At 41.9% G+C, this 17,733-nt stretch overlaps 1 protein-coding gene across 1 annotated transcript in view; it reads right to left on the bottom strand.

The window, feature by feature from the left end:
- The window catches only part of LOC308086198 (neurobeachin-like), a gene marked incomplete at its 5' end in the record, with an annotated part of 275,853 nt that overhangs the window by 198,720 nt on the left and 59,400 nt on the right, over positions 1-17,733 (bottom strand). The window contains 2 exon segments of the mRNA XM_080429641.1: positions 802-902; positions 6,626-6,857. Coding sequence (XP_080285767.1) covers positions 802-902; positions 6,626-6,857 — 333 coding nt within the window.

The raw sequence follows: 17,733 nt of genomic DNA, 5'->3' as shown, positions 1-17,733 counted from the left end.
AGCGCTAGGTATACTCTTTGTTGCTTGGTTATGAAAGAGAATGCACTTAAGACTTCTGGTGATTAGTAGTTTCGTTCCCTACCTATGTTGAATGCACTTATTGTAAGTCGCTTTGGATAAAAGCGTCTGCTAAATGACTGTAATGTAATGTAATGTAATGTAATGTACTGTCAAGCACAAAACATTTAATAAATGTTGAGCTTAGATCAGAAGGAAGGGACGAGCTGGACACCGGGCATGCGCCATGACGCTCATGGGTGGCAAACTCGCACCAAAGGTCTCAATCGTTCAGAACTAGTGATTATTTATAAACTGGTCCACCTGGCTCCAATTGACGGCAATGCATTTCATCGAACTCCCGGCTGCAGTTTACCACCCAGTGCGACGAATCTGCCAGCTGGAATTGCTGGATAGAGAAAATGACGTGGGTGTCCTTTCCTTAATTTACCTTCCTTGATATATACCAGCAACCGTATGTTGACTGCAGACAGTCAATACACTACCAATTTCAACATTATGCAGCATGTCGATAGCACAACAAGTCCCAGAACAGTTCTGTCTGATGGCTGTCTAGAGGGCAGCACAACAAGCCCCAGAACAGTTCTGTCTGATGGCTGTCTAGAGGGCTAAATGGATTGTGTGTGTCACACTGTGCGAATTATATGGCACCCCTCGACCAAAATAAATTTTCAACTGGAAAAAGTGTTTTTCATCAGAAACTCTGTAATTCGTGGGTTATTTCCAGTTGTGCATAGAATTAGGCTCATACAATACTGTACAGAAAACTGGCGTGTGACTTACCCAGATGCCTCCTTCTCCTTGCAGCATACTGAAGAGGAGCTTTAGCTCCTTGACTGTGATACTGTAGCTGGCCAGCACTCCCAGCATGTCCACCAGCAAGTCTGGAAAGGCAGCATAGCACACAGACAGCAAACACATAAGCATATAAATTGCATGTACAGTATGTGCACAGAGACGCACGCACACGCACACACAAACAGAGGGGGAGGAAAAAGGGAAGAAAGCAATCAGAAAATACATTAGAGTATAACAAATGTAGTTACAGAATTCCACTTCATCCCAGAGGGGCGGCTTTGATGGCACAAGGCTATTGTTAAGGATTCACGTGTAGTACTTCTCATGAGAAGATAATGAACTGTCAATTTAACTTCATTCTCTCCCGGTCCAGTGTGTATAAAATTCTATTATACACTATTCATCCAAGAGACGCTTGCAGCAATGTTAAGCCTTAGTTATGCACAGTTGCGCATGCTCTGAGCTTCTTTTTTTTTGCACAATATCCACACACAACTACAAGTATAACTCAGGCTTCAGGGGGACATTGACAACTGAATGCTGAATCAAAGTGTTTAACTTGGTTGACACAGTTATTCTGTTAAGGAAAAGGCTTTGCATTCATCAACTGGAATAACACATTTTGTCATACATTTTAAGCAAAATACCTAAAGGATGTACTGTAGATATACTGTATTTGTCTGTAACATAACTGGTGGTTTGATATACTGTAAAATTCATTGTACACTCAGAGTGTAAAATGTTTACACTCTCAGAGTAAAACTTTATTCAGGGGATTTTAAAAGTGTACATATTTGCTATAAACAAAGAAAATGTACATATTCTGTGTTGCAAGGGTACAGCCTAGGAGCTCTTCTGCATTATTTGTTGCCAAATGCTGACACTTTACCACTGCATCATGTCCAGACTTGTCTAAACAATTGCGTTATTAAATTGCTAAGTTAACTTTAACACTGACAAACCAAACACACAAACATATCGCTGATCACTGTAATGGTTACAGCATTGACATAACATGGCTATTACCTTAAGCTATCAGGAAAGATAATGAAAATCACCTGTATACTGGGGTGGTTACAGATAGCTGGAGGGTCATGCATTACCAGAAAGCAAGGCAGAAAATATTTCATTATTCTCAACTCTTGAAGTAAACAGTACTGAAAATGCAATATTCGTTTAACTGCCATTCAATCTCTTTCCAAAGCACACTATGACTAATGAGATTTTTCTTCCTTTTGCTTTTTCCCGGTCTTCTTCTTTTTTTTCTTATAGCCTGTAGAATTTCAATGTTTGAAGAAGGGATGTATCAAACTATACCAACTGGCTTTTTCACACTACCCATGATGAAAGAATTTACCGACAGTGTTATGCTCCTGAAAATAGCTGAAAGTATATTTGCTCTAGCAAACTTCTCTCATGCGATTATACTTGAGCCCTGGTGCATAATAGTTAAGGTCAGGTCTATCTATCTATAACCTCTGTGGGATTACCACCTCCCCCACCTGGAGGTTTTTCAGCCTATCAATTATGGGTACTTTGAAGATGGAAATGAGCTTTTTACAACTTTTCTTTCCCATTGTAATGCAAAATACAGGTTTATTGCAGGTTCACTCTGTTTTTTTTAACCCATTGAGACCTGAAGTCGATTCTACATGTCTCCTAAATCCCAACAGTTTTCTGAAAAACGTATGTTTCTATATCAGTGGTTCTCAAACTTTTTCATGTCAAGGACCCCCAAAATTATATGTTTTTGGCCGCGGACCCCCATCAAAATATTTTGTTCCAGGGACCCCCAGAAGCAAAGATTTGAGTTAAAAATATTCGCTTTAAAAATATATATATTCAAAGATTTGCACACATTTTCAAGATTTTTCAAAAATAGCAGATCTACAAGCTCATAGCGCGGCACTCGGTGCCGCGCTATGAGCTTGTATATCTGCTATTTTTGAATAGCCAAAGTGTAAAATAAAGCTTTTTAGCTCAAATCTAAAAATGACACAGTTCCAGGTCTTAATGGGTTAATCTGCTGCACAGCACACTTGCACCCTGTTGCCAGAGTGCAAAGTCTGAAAACAAGCAGGTGTTTTAGAGTCTACAGTACATCTATTCAACATAATAACAGCGCGTGCATCAGTCGACCAGCAAACACAATCAGTCAAATGCTATTTCAATCAGTCAAAATAGCATTGTAATTATATCTTCCTTGGCATTTAAACTACAGCCTATTGTTTGTTCCATTGTTTGTGAAACATCAGTTTCATTGGGCTGCAAAGTACATTTAGTTTGTTCTGTATAATAAAGTCAAATCTATGCATGTTTTTTAAGCATTAAAATTATTCCAAATGATAAAACCTCCTTATAAATACAGAATAAAGTGCATACCTGCAGCAGTGCAATTATTTTCTTTTGGTCTGAATTGCTAAACTGCGCCCGACAGGTTAGGGTCCTATCTGCACAGAAGGAATATGCTTGACGATTTATCATATTAAATGATAAGAATTTGGAGCCAGGCAGAAATACACATAAAAGTCATGATCAGAGTCAGTCAAAGGTCAACATGACATCATAGGAGGGAACTAGAAATACAGTAAACATGATAAGGTCTCAACAGATTCTGCTTCAAAAGACAGTCGAGAAAATGGAGTGATTTCTATTTTTTATTTTATAGTGGAAGAATGAACCACAACTCCACTGGAGCCATCCCTTTTGATCTCGTAGGAGTGATCGTACCGTTATCTTGACTCAGGAGGAACCAGAGTCCTCCCCTGACCTTGGTGAGTGATAGGCCTTCATTCTACCCCCTTCAGCTGATTGTCTTCGACAGAGTGCCCTCTAGCGCAGGGTTGGGCAACTTTGATGATGTAGAGGGCCACTATATTTCCACACTCACTCCAGAGGGCCACATTGCATATACTGTCGGGCAGACACCTCTTATCTCCGTATTTTAACTTTCCGTAAATTAATGCCGTACTTCGCCATTCTGTCACACAAAAGTAGCAAAAGTAGCCGATCTACTAGCCCTAGAATGTCTGTGATCTTACATACATTTCATTTATTTCAAATACACAGTCATAGATCGGTCTGGCCGGTGCGCTGTGAGCAGCACGATTTGCGCGGCGTAAAAGTGCTCTAAACTCCGTCTGTACTCACCCAATAATGAATTCCTAAGACTTGGAGTCAGATATCGTCCTGTAGTTTCATATCCATTTGAAAGTTCTGCCAGAAAACGTGTGTTTAGTAAAATATCTCCGCTTTTCCACAAGCTGCACACAGACATTAATGCCTGGAATCCAGATTTTATTTGGCTATTTTTTAAAGTATGTGGCCCCCGGGCCGCCAGTTGCCCATGTATGCTCTAGCGCAAACACAGAAGCATTATCTTGATAAACTTCCAGACAACAAACCCCTTGGCTGGATCCTGATTCGTTCCCCTGACATGGAGGTACTACCCTCCGCCTATATAATCACTCAGGGGACGGATATCCGCTCAGTCCTTCAGAATAAAGGTTGTGACAGACGGGAAGCGGGCGGGCATTACCGCTCGGATCAGCAGTGATGCTGAAACATTCGTCCTGCTGCCCTGAGACATTTTCGGAGTCAGGAGCAGCAGGCTCATCGCCCCTATGTTCTGGGCATCATCACATGTACAGCCTGTAACCCTTGTTGTTTATGTTGAAGAAAACAGACAATGTTTTAACAGAAAATAGCCTTTTTATTTCAACGGAAATAATAATACATGCCTTGGGCTCAATGGGCTGTATACATATATTTACATTATATTTGAATGTACAATATATTTTTGCAAAGTCCTTTGCTCAGCCAGGCGTCCAGAACGCCGCGTGCACCCCGTTCGAATCGGCTCCCAGAAAGTGGGGCGGATAGCGGGAGGTGGCGTTGTCCATCGCCGTTCCTCCACTCATATGGATGCCATTTAGGTTGTCGTTAGGGTCGGGGCTTGAACCCGCACCGCGTGCTGTTTTTAAGCTGGGTCGCCCACGAACCTGGCCTGGGCCACCCGGTCAGCGGGCATCCAGAAGCGATATCCTGGGTCCAGGTGGGTGGGCGAGGGGTGCTGGTGTCCCGGTACGGCGGCAGCTGGTTGTGCCGCACTGGGGACGGGGGCCCTTGGGACCCCATCGTGCCTCCGCCTCAGCCTCCGGGTGGCTGTTAGGGCGTCGACGGCAGCACCGAACAGACCGTCTTGGCTTATGGGCTTATCCATGACACCGGCCCGTTCGGTCTCAGAGAGGCAGGAGAGGTCCAACCATCTCGCCCTCTCCATGGACACCATAAACGCCATGGCGTGGCCGATGGCGGATAAGGCTGATGCGTTGAGCTGTAGGGCCTCATCACTCAGCCGTCTAAGCTCCTGCATCTGCTCCGAAGTGGGGACGTTCCTGGCCGCCTTGAAAAGGTGCATCGTTGAGGCTCCCAGGAGCAGGGAGGAGATACTTGTGTTCAGTGATGGGAGAATGGTTAACACACAGAGGTATTTTTCTGACTTGGATACACTGTTAGTTAAAGGGGAAATTTGCTGATATTTAATGTGAATCCTATCGTTCTATTGTAGGGCTGTCAGAACAAATTTCATGATTTGAATATATAATTCGAATGTGAAAAGAATTTCAGTAAAAAAAAATATTTTTTATTTATATATATATATATATAAGTGTATTTTCCTGACCTACCAATGCGAAAACAAATGCTTTCACATGATCAACAATAAAGCTTGCACTGCACACAGAAAGAATGTTGTCGCATGCCATATCACCCAATTGTGTTGTGCACGCTCAGCCACGCGCCTGTGTGTGTGTGTGTGTGTGTGTGTGTGTGTGTGTGTGTGTGTGTGTGTGTGTGTGTGTGTGTGTGTGTGTGTGCCTGACTCTGACTCACGTGGAGACACACCAAAGGTTCAGCCCTTAAAGTTTCCCCTGTAAACTTCCCTTGAAAGTTACATTTAAGAAACTATTATTATAATTATGACAACAGCAAATATTTTTATGCAACATTGTCTGTCTGTAAGAGGAACTCTTCTCTGCTTCTCTCTGTCTGTCGCACAGCCGTCCCTTCAACATGCAGTGGAGCTGTAGCTCCACCTGATCTGCAAGCCCACGATTCATCGCTGATGCAACGCGTGTGGGCTTGTAGGTCAGCTGTGTTCCCTGCGCGACACTGTTGTACACCGAAGAAAACACAGAAGGCACTATGCAGGAACTTACAGACATAACGTGGTGATGGGTCACAGACGAGAGAGAGCCCCAATATATATTACTCTCTTCTTATAAAAAAAAAATAATTAACCTAAATTAGAGCCATAACCCTTAAATAATATAGTTGGTTTCACTATTTTGTTTAGTCTGTTATTGCATGTGTTGCATTTGTATGTGTGCACGTGGGTGTTTATTATTGTACAACTATACATTATTTTATATAATTATATAAAATATTCGAACATATTTGAATATAAAAAATAATAAAGCATTGAAATTCGAATGGGATTATAGAGGAAAACTGACAGCCCTATTCTATTGTGAGAAAGACATGCAAATCGGACATAACACTTGCAGTGCAATTTGTGTGGTGAGAGCTCACAATGGAAAATGATCGCCACTCCCCAGCCACGGAAAACTCGCTGAGGTTGGTGGCGATTTAAGTATTATGTCACATTTTCATATAATAGAACGATATGATGAATTACAGGCCATGTTCCCCATTGAACGATCACTGTTGAAATTAAGCCATGATATGGCTTGAGTGTCAAAGGTCACAGGTCACATTTGAATTGCTCAGTTAACTGACAAATCGGTACCTGCGATCATGTCGTCCACGGAGCTCATCTGGAGGAGCACCTGCTGGATGACGCCCACCTCCGTGCTCGTCTGCAGGTTGCGGACGCTCTTGCGAAGGACGGCAGTGAACATGCTCCAGATCTCCGCTTGGCAGGTGACGTCACAGTGCTCCAGCAGCTCCACCATACAGCAGATACTCTCCGCGTCCTGGATGATGAAGTTCATCTCCAAATCAAACTCGCCACCCACCAACTGCACAGAGGAGGGATATAGGGAGGGAGGGAGACAAGGGAGGAGGCAGGAAGGTGAGAGAATGTCAGATTTAGTAGCATGCGGGCACTGCACAGCCACAGCACAGCACAGAGTGAAGGTAGGGATCTCTTTCCCTCTGAAAGCTTCTTATTAGATTTTAAGCACCCTTGAAAATTCGAGGTCATAACATCGGGGCGGGGGGATGGGAACGCATCTTATCTGGGCCTATTGCCCTTTTCGAGTCACAAATAAACATTATTAAGAAAGTCGAAGGAAAAAAAATCAATAACACCATTCTTGAAGTTCAGCAAGCATAAAATTGGTCATCTCAAGAAGAGCACGGTATGTAGGGGATGACTGACAACACATTAGTGTAGTGGGTGGGCATCAAACCAGGCAGGTGGAAAATGGGCTTGGATAGCCAGGGCAACATTACATGTGATTGACCGGCAATAGCATGCAGGATCAAAAACACTGATGTTGTTGTAAACAAAGTGAGTTTGTGTTACACTAACAGACAGTATTTTTTGCATAGCAGCTACAGTTCTCACTCCCCATGTGTATCCCTACTACTATCTCTGACTGATCAAGCTCTGGTCTGACACACAACGAAAACCATTGGCTAATAATGCTGCATTGCACTGAGTCGACGTCTCCATATTGTTCACATATGGGCATATTTGTCCAGACAAACTCACAACTTGAACTTGATAGAATATACAAGCAGAAAACACAGTGCACAACACGTCACAAGATCAAGAAGGGTTTCATTCGTCACAAGTACAAGGAGTGAAATGTTGGTGGGACCTGTTCCGTAGAACTGTGCTAACATAATACAATACCAGAGCTGAGGGGGCGGAGCCAAAAGTACACCCTGCGTATGTCACTGATCACATGACCTCAATCAATTATCCTTTTCTAGGCAACACAGAAATCGGGGGGGACTTTTTTCTTATTTCCACACAACAGCTCTAAGGTGTATTAAAGACATAGTTCAAAGTTGAAAATGAGTGGTCTTCCCCTTTAAACATCAACTTCTCATGGTTGTGGGAGCGACGGGTCTGCGGCTGTGTGTGTGTGTGTGCTCACTGGGTGTCCGCGAGCGGCAATGGGTCCGTGGATGCGCGTGTGTGTGTGTGTGTGTGTGTGTGTGTGTGTGTGTGTGTGTGTGTGTGTGTGTGTGTGTGTGTGTGTGTGTGTGTGTGTGTGTGTGTGTGTGTGTGTGTGTGTGTGTGTGTGTGTGTGTGCGTGCGTGCGTGGGGTCCACGACGCGGCGACGGGTCTGCGGCCGTGTGTGTGTGAGTGTTTGCTGGGGGTCCGCCGTTGTGTGTGTGTGTGTTAGAACTGTTGCAGTTAGGCAGACATCAAACACAGGCCTTGCCCATACATAACTAAAAGTCTGCAAATACTTTGACTGCGCACATCCCTGGGTATGGACTAGTTATAATTCAGGACATGTGAGAACCCTGTTTGAGGCTGGGACAGCTACTTGGGTTTACATTTGTGCAGACAATACCGGTTATAAAACTATGCCACTTCATTCTGGGCCTCCTCTAAGGCATCCATCCCCCAAGCTTGGAATTTAGCCAGGAAGCCAGAAGCCATCTTCATCAGTAAGCTCAGAGAATAGAGGCAGCACTCAGTGAACCAGTAACAATGGTATCATGGAACCTCATGTCTTAACTTATGTCTGAGAGGGGGGGACACATGTGGTGAGTTCAGCGACCAAGCTGTTCAGGCAACTCTAATAAAGCCACAGCATGCTGTAACAAGCCCTTTGTCTAAATATAGCAGCCTAGAGACTGCTGGACACTTCTTCTACCTACAGCCTCTCATTTATGGGCAGATTCCTCACTGCAGACCACCATCAGTACCAGGCAGTGACCCTCTCTTTAAATGGGCCCAGGGTCCATTTTTAGTACACTCTCAGAGTAAAATTAAAACTGAGGATTTTACTGTGTCCTGTATATGGCCACTGTCCCACCATAAAAAGCCAACTTGACATTTATTTTTCACCCAACCACGATGAACTAAAAACTTTGACGCTTCAGCGTTTTTCTCAGGTAAAGCACATGGTTTCCAATTACATTTTCTGCCTAGGCAGAAAAACTGATTGGGTAGTTAAGCCTAGTTATTGGTCACTTACATAGCAGGGAAATAAAATGAAAAGGACATCTGTTGTGAGGAGACATACAATATACTATTTTCAAAGGCAAATGCGCAGACAAAAAGGCATTACAAAATGTCAAATTGGGGGAGAGCAGCATGCTGAAATGTACCGTATGACTTCTCTTAAATCATAATACCAGTAGTAAGCCACTTTGCATATTGCATTTTGTACTAGGGCTGCAACTATCAATTATTTTCTCTGTGATTATTTCACTACTACTTTTTTGATTAATCAAATAATTCAAGTAGCATGGGCGCGTGAAAACGTGCGCGTGAAAACTACTCCGTGTGGCCTCCACGAAACCACTGATTACATGCTAGTGGCAAGGAGGAGTGAACAGTGGACTGAATCTCACCGTGCTCCTGACCTATGCTTGAGAAGCCTGTCTAAATGTACTTTAAGATCCCAGAATAATTGTATTAACTCATTGCACTGGAAAAGGTCAATTAAATCATGATTACACACTCATCACAGGAAGAAAATAGCCACCTTGACTGGAGCTATGTAAGAATCGTGTTCAGAGGTAATTCCTACAGTAGATATGCCAGGATATTTTATATGTCACTAACGACCTCAGTAATAACAGCCCATCAAAAGAAAAAACTATGTATGTTACAGCATATACAGTACATTGTCAGTTTGTTTATAGAGTACCTTATAGTATATTTTAAAAACATGGCAGTGCTACATCAATTCCCCAAGCTCCAGTTGCAGTTACACACCCCTATAGTCTCCTAAATTAGAACTGTGGGTCAAGTACGACATCAACATTTCACACTCTGAATGACTATTTTTGCAATGACGGCCATAACAAACTCTCCAAAGTTAAGAAATAATGGATTCAACAAGAGCCATGCACATTAATTCCAAAGGGCTGGCAAGCCTAGCCCTCTTCAAAACTCCACCAATAAAATATATATTTTTTATGCTGAATACCTGTTGCCGCTTTGGGACTCAAAATACTATATTATTGACAAACAACAGATGGAAATAAAATGTAGTTAATGTGATGGTAAACTTGTAGGAAAGCATTCAGATACAGGAACACTAGGAGTCCATGTCAGTTTGGCTCAGCTTCAATAAATGGCAGCTGAATGTGCTCAGTGATACTCGGAGAGGATGGAGATATCAACATAATCACTCAAACTGCAGCTCTGTGATCTGCAATCTCCAGTATACTCACCCACTTAAGATACAGATGCACACTGAATTACTGTAATAAGAAATAACCCCCATCTACATCACTTGAGTCATAACAATGGCTGCTGCAACTGTTATTGAAGACATATTTGAAAAAAAAATTGATTACTGCCTGAACAGGCACAGCCTCTACATGAATATATTGCTGAATACTGATTAAAACTATATGATTTGAAACTATACAATGGTTATGACTTGATTATCATAATGTAATGATATCATTTGTTATGAAAATCTTCATTTTATTTTTCAAGATCAGGAAAATGTACCGAAAGAAAAACTCCTGCACACTGCAAAACACCCGTCTTCAAATGCAAAAAAAATATAGATAATGTGATGAAGGTCTAACAGACCGAAACATTGTTGTATTTCCATTAAATCCTTTTCTTTTTTTGCATTTGAAGACCGTGTGCAGGAGTTTTTCTTTCAGTACTTTGGGGCCCTCGTTTGGTCTTCTCCTTCGCCTTTGTAGGTGTGCAAAAGTCTTGCTTTTTAAAGATCAGGAAAATACCTTGTAAATGTTGCTGCCACTGGTCATCATGCATGGACATCTACTGAAAGTAGATGTGAGGGCCGCGTAGCCCGAACCTCTAGATGTGAGGGCCGCGGCCCGAACCTCTACCCCTAAAAATCAATCCACATTCTGTAACCACAGTGGTTTTAATCGTAGCTCACTACAACCACAACAGCTCAGCTCACAACGACCTACTGGACTTTTAAATAAATGTAATCTGTCTGGAAAAGGAGAACTGCTTAATGATCTACTGAAGAACATAAACTCCTCAATCCCTGTTCAACTCCATGGGGGAGCCTGTGTGAGTTCCAGAAAGCAATGAGAGACGGAGCATAAATAAGATAAATGTGACAGCGCTTATTGCCTGTGGCTGGGGGCCAACCATATGGGAGAACATATCAAACCCCTGTAGCCAAAGCATGTTGTTTTCCATCTTCAAGCCCAACTAAATGATGAGCCGCAAACAATGAAGGACTAGACTGGAGTCTCCCTCAGGGTCTGTGACCAGAGGGGAAGTCTCAGTTAAAGCTCTGCCTGGCGGGTGACAAGCTGTCTGTCAGAAAGTCAAGTGTCAGCTTAAGCATTTATCAAACTCTGCATGGCGGCCAGCACCGAAGTGTAAGCATTAGCAAATACCGTAAATGTTATTTCCACCAATATACAAATGCAAATGTCTTTCACTGGAACTGCCTGTAATTCAACATCAAAGTCATGCGAAATAAATGTTTTTGTAATGCAGCGCGCACACACACAACACGCACGCACGCACGCACGCACGCACGCACGCACGCACGCGATGAGAAAGCACTGTGTAGCAGAGAGGCGCAAGTTCAGTTGCCAACAAATCCTACAACGTACCGTACGTATCCATGCATAGGTTCTAATCAGGGTGTTACAGGCACAAGTTAAGCTGACCTATTTCACTATTCCCTGGAGAGACTCCATGTAAGGAGGAAACCTGCATCCTGCAGCATTACCTAATCATATCATTTCAATTAAGGATATCTTAATATAATAGTACCGCACATTATTGAAAGACATACAGCGGCTCAATGGAGCTGTGGGCAAATTGCAAGCAGAAAGATTTTAAAAGCGGTCTTCCATAGAGTAATACCACTTTATTATAATAGGCAGAATTCAATACTCAAATCTGATTGATGAATTAAAGAAATTTGCTGTATGCAATTTCTGCATTCCAGACAGCTGTTGTACCTCGACAGTTCTAAGCATCATCGAATGGATTACCCTTTTATCGGAAGCATGTAAGTTAATAACATTACTTTTAAATCAATATTTAATGTTATTATATTATATATATTATATATTATAATGTATATCATATATTGATTTCCATCATACAGTAAGTAGCCATGTAATAAGCATCTATAAGTAGTATAATAAGCGGTCAGGTTGATGCATCAACCTGTCAGGGCTTACAGCATTTGCGATAATGCCCAGCATGTAGTATACTGTACTGTATTATCCCTTACTTACTTACTTCCATTTTAATCAGTATCTACTCAGTTGAGGTAATCAATCCTGGGAGCATGGTTACCATACTGTGATTGACAACTCCCTTGATGATAGGATACTTAATTCAAATGAGATTATCATTAGTGTTTTTGGGAGGGTATTAACAACATACACATACATTCACCTGAGGTTCACTCTACATGATTGATTGATTGAATACTTTATTAGTCAGAAATGTAAACAGCACAAGCCAGTTTGAGATTAGATTTTTACTTTTTGTTTTCCATTTCAGTTTCGTTTTAAAGCAGGTTTGCTCATTTAGTTTATTATTATTGTTATCATTATTATTATATTTTTAAAGGTTTAGTTTTAGTTGTTTTTATGGATTTATTGGATTTATTGGATATTTGATAATAGCTGATCTACAAGCTCACAACAGGTCGCAGCTATTTTCAAAGAAAAATCTTGAAAAAAAATGAAAATTGTGGAATATTTTCCAAATCCACACAAATCTTGTATGGGGGTCTATGGCACAACATATTTTCAGAAGGGGGTGTCTGCGGGCAAATACATATTATGTGTTGTTTAAACCACTGGTTTTATTGAGTCTTTTACTGAATGAGAATGACATTTCACCAAGCAGAATGCAAAAAAAAATACTTTTTATACCAAGGTCGCCGCGCACCAAAAATAGCCGTTCTACAAGCTCACAGCTGCGATGTGTTGTGAGCTTGTAGATCAGCCATTTTCTGTGCGTGACCCTGCGCAACTACGACGAATCCACAGAGCGCCTACCCGTAGCTGCGGTGTCGTGGTGCGGAGCGGCACTCGCTTGACACCGCAGTTATGATTGCCGTTCTGTGGATTCGTCTATAAACTATAATTCAGATAATCAGTGTGTGTGAGTCAGTGATTAAGAAGTGACTCCTTTTCACTTGGGTGGCGCGGTGGTAAAGTAGCCGCCCACCACCACGGAGAGAGAGAAAGGCTTTGTCACTAGTGACTTTGTCACTAGTGACTTTGTCATCCGGCTTTGTCACAAGTCTATACGAACACTGGTAGGCGAGTCAATAGGATACAACAGCAGCTCAATTCACAGAAATGTGTGTAGGGAGGAATCAATTGGCATAACGCCAACGAGAAAAATGGCTAAAATTTTCGCCCACAAAAGACCTCTACTACTCACAACTGCTAATTGTAAAGACCAGACTGGAGGCCCTTCGTCACTATGGTGACATTCAGCAGCTACTGTATACTGTAGACTAGAGACGGTTTCCAAAGCAAGCTTTCAGTGGCCACTAAATTGGGTGAAAATAAATAGAACTGATGTCCTATTTACAAGGACTGATGGTGAGTGTGAACAGTGCACTGAAGGTGTCTCTGGGGATCACATGGAAACATAGGCTTTTCAAGATTTCTAGATGCATTTTTAGATGCATAATAAAACAAGTGAAATGGGTTCAAAAATATATTTCTTAAGACCACCACATGCTAACAAGAATTGTCACAGCCAGGGTTTTTTGTTGAAGTGTTAAAGTAATAAGAGACGAAAATAAATTGAGAATTTTGTTTGAACACAGTCAGAGAAATAACATCATGCAATAATCTAGTGGCTGGCTACAACATCCATAACTTGTTTAAAGGGTTAATATTGTACGGTAACGCTTCTCAAATTGATTTAGCAACAACATTTATGAAACCGATAACTAATATGCAACAAAAATGAAAAATTAAGACTAGTCAAGATTCACAGAAATTGGTCCATTATAATGTAATGTGTATCTGTGATCTGGAAGTAAAACACCATGCCAAAACCAGAGAGCAACTCTGTGTAAAAAATAGAGCCTTTCTGAGGTCAATTAACACGATGATTTTACTGTGCACGGCTGCGTGTGGCGTATTCAGCCACTGATGCAGCCGGGCCAGAGGCTGGATAACAAGGGCAACAACGAATGCAAGGCAATCATTTATCACTGACCCCCTAGCCTTATATATTAACACGACTAGGGCCCTTGGTTGTTTTTAGATGTTGTGATTTTGTTTTCACCAGCGTTTGTTTGTTTTCCTTCACATGAAAGTTCAGCAAGTGGTGGTACTTTCTGATTGGTCACCTTCTACCCAATCACTGTAAGCTTATCAACCTCTCAGTCCTTTTATCACTCCCTCACCCAGGGCCAATAAAAGGCTGGGTATGTGATTAAAATATATAGTTGCGATAACTCTGCATACTGTATGACAAGCTGCTGGCACACACCAGTGCCACCACTCGAGGGAAATATTTTCAAGATCCAAGGTAGAAGCTTATCCATGTCCCGTCTTGCCTCGTGAAATTGTCAAAATGTCACAAATAAGGTCAGGCCAAAGAATGAGAGATAGGGGGAAGGGGCAGATCAGATATACAAATCAGCTTATCGCTCCTGTCTTTTCATTGAGTTTGATTAATGGCTTGATCATTGAGGGTGAGCTCCGCTAACGGCGACACTGCCTGAACCCTCTCTGCTTTCAATCCATCCTTCTCTCTGGTAAGAATAGCACACTCCACAGAGCTGTGTACCGACTGAGAATGAGAATGATTTCTTCTTTGTCCTCCAATCAAGAGCAATGGTTGTGTAGAAAGGAACATGAGGGCTTTCACAGAAGTGACAGCCTCTGTAGTAATCTGACAGGTATGGTTCACCATAGCACCATGCTTTGTCTGAAGGTTGAATGAGTAGAAAATGTCATATTCTGTATCATCTAACGTAACAGTATATCATCAATCAAGCATCTGTCAAGTAAAGTCTTAGCCTGGCTCCACCCCCTGAATCGTTTGCCTCGCATTCAGGGTCTGGTGACGCTGTCGAAGGCGGGTGTTTCTCGGTTGAAAATCTGTATGACGAATCGGGATCGGGATAATCCAGTATGAACCAATCGCGTTGGTTCATAGTGGAGTCCCACTTTGGCCACGCCCCATCTCAGAAATCGGCTGCATTGAGAGGGCTTTCAGACTGAATAATGGAGTGAATCGAAATGAAAATTCAGGCTGAGTGTCAGGCTAGTAAAGTCTCAAATTACACATCCATATGTGACAGCCAGGGTCTGATAGAATATGTGCCTTGTGTAGGGCACAGTCATTTTTAACATTTGACTGATTATGAAAGAGTAGATTGTAAGCTTTCAAATGATGTGTAATAAAGTGAAATCTGAAAGTAGTTGAAGATTTACTCATGTGAATGTTAAACCTCAAATCAAGATTGTAGGATTGTAGCAACGGTGTGCCCGTGGCACGCCATGGTAGTCCCCTGAACCGTGTTTGTCCCAAGTGCGCAACAGTGCGCCTGTGGCCCCTGGGGGCCCTTCATGGCCCCTGGTGTGACAATTCTCACGGCCGTCCCCTGAACAGTGTTTGTGCTAAATTTGGTGTGGATCAAAGTAATGGTGCACCTGTGGCCCCCCTGACGTGGCCCCTGGTGGGATTATTCTTCCTCACAAGTCCGGATGTAACGTCTGTGACGTCCACAGTCCACCGTTGACCGACCCTCCCGCTAGGCAATTTTAACATACTGTAGGATACACTGAAAAAATACACAAACGTAATGGTCCAGTCATCTGCCCATAAAGGGCCCCCAGGGGCCACAGGTGAGTTTGGGCCGCGTAGTGGCTACTAGATCAAAAGCAGCCAACAACCACTTACATTAAAATCTGAACAGCATTTTGTTTGGAAGCCATTTATTCAAAAGCGAGATGTTTTTTTCAGTGTTAACAAAAAAACATTGTTAGCTTCAGGCAGATAAGTTGGCGTCTACTAGTGATTGGTTAAGGAAAATGTAATCCCCCTCCACCATATTGGGGACCAAAGGTCACCTTACTGGCCTTAGAGCTGGAGCTGGGTGCCGGAGAAGCTGGTTGCCCACTGGCTCTATGCACAGCAGCCATATTGGGAATTAATTGGGCCCCCTTCCTTCACAGGTGTTACCAATAATACTAATTAAGGCCCTGTTCCATTTAGTGTGGCACAGTGGTCGTCTTATTTTCAAGGACCCCCATAACTCTGAGAGTGTACAAATGGAACCAAATGGACCGTGAGGGTCCATTTGGTTCCATTTGTACACTCTCAGAGTTACACACCCACCACAAGGGGCCATTTGGGAACCAAAATGGAGTGTTTCTAGTGCACAACATGCACAATATCAGCACCCTGGCCAGAATGGAACAGAGCCTTCATTAGAATCATTGGTAACACCTGTGAAGGAAGTAAGAAGAGGCCCAATTTCTTTCCAATATGGCTGCTGTGCATAGAGCCTAGGGTTAAATAAATGGGTATGTGTAAAATATACTTGACAAAGATAACGTGCAATGGATAAAATATCAATTGTAACCACAATGTATATAGCTACTGTATGTGACACATATGTGTCTGTACATTTCTTATGTCATATGTACATAATTGGAAAATATGGAACAGGATCTGTTCCCAGATCTATTGAAAGGAAAACGGTTCCTTTCATTTGTTCTCTGAGGAGTATCCTCTTCCAAACTTCACTAATGATCAACTTTTATGCTGCAGCTCCACATGATCGTGACCACCTGGTATGTACACTGTACATGACATAACATTTATGCCAAAGTGTAATCAGCATTTTGAACCAATAGCTTTATTCTAACACCATGTCGATGCTTTGCTGTAAAGCAAAACAAATAGCTAAACCTGGTTTGGAACAAATGGTTAGTTTCCTCTCACAAGCTCCGTTCATCACCTCATCAGAATCTGGAGTGTGGTGAAGGAGTTTTTAATTACAAGAACATGACATATGACGTAAGTGGAAGGAAAATTGGTGTGAGACTTAATGATTGGAATTTGATGGTGTGACCAAAACATTTGTTACAGTCCTTTTTGCACTTGTTACACTGCCATTTGCACTTAGATATTATTTGGATCTCCTGTTCATTTCTTACCATTCCTTGCATTGAATAGAAATTAGTGTAATCCTGCATGAGGCACAGGGAGCAGTGTTGGGCTTGTTACTTTAAAAACTAAAATAATATGTGACATATTACTCATTACTCTTTTCAAAAGTAATATTAATACTTAACAACTTGTTAGTTACCAAAGTAACTTTTCCATTACTTAAAAGTAAAATGTGTACCCTCATCTGAGTTAAAATAATACTTTTAATAATAATAATTAATTAATAATTCTTAGACTGAGATCATATCGATTTGCAGGTTGCTGATCCGGTCTGTGACAGAAATGTACAGTATGTGTGTTTGCAAAATACGGCGCAGTGTAGCCTATGTTTTGAACGTTTTTAAAGAGAGCAACACGGTGTGGGTGTGAAACACAAACTGTACCGTAAATCCTCCCAACACACCGAATGGGTTCCCAGATTAGCATTGTATTAACATTTAAAATGCTATTCAATGTTTCAGCTTAGCACAAGTCATTAAAAATGCACCTGGAGGTGCAAATTCTACAGTATGTTTCTCTGTTCCCCATATATGACTGATAAGCCTACAGTAGGCCTATGCCATTTCAGCCT

The sequence above is a fragment of the Gymnoscopelus braueri genome (assembly GCF_963280865.1).
Source record: "Gymnoscopelus braueri genome assembly, chromosome: 5".
Classification (NCBI taxonomy): domain Eukaryota; kingdom Metazoa; phylum Chordata; class Actinopteri; order Myctophiformes; family Myctophidae; genus Gymnoscopelus; species Gymnoscopelus braueri.
The sequence above is the reverse complement of the archived record's forward strand: the minus strand, read 5'-3'. Positions and strand labels throughout refer to the sequence as shown.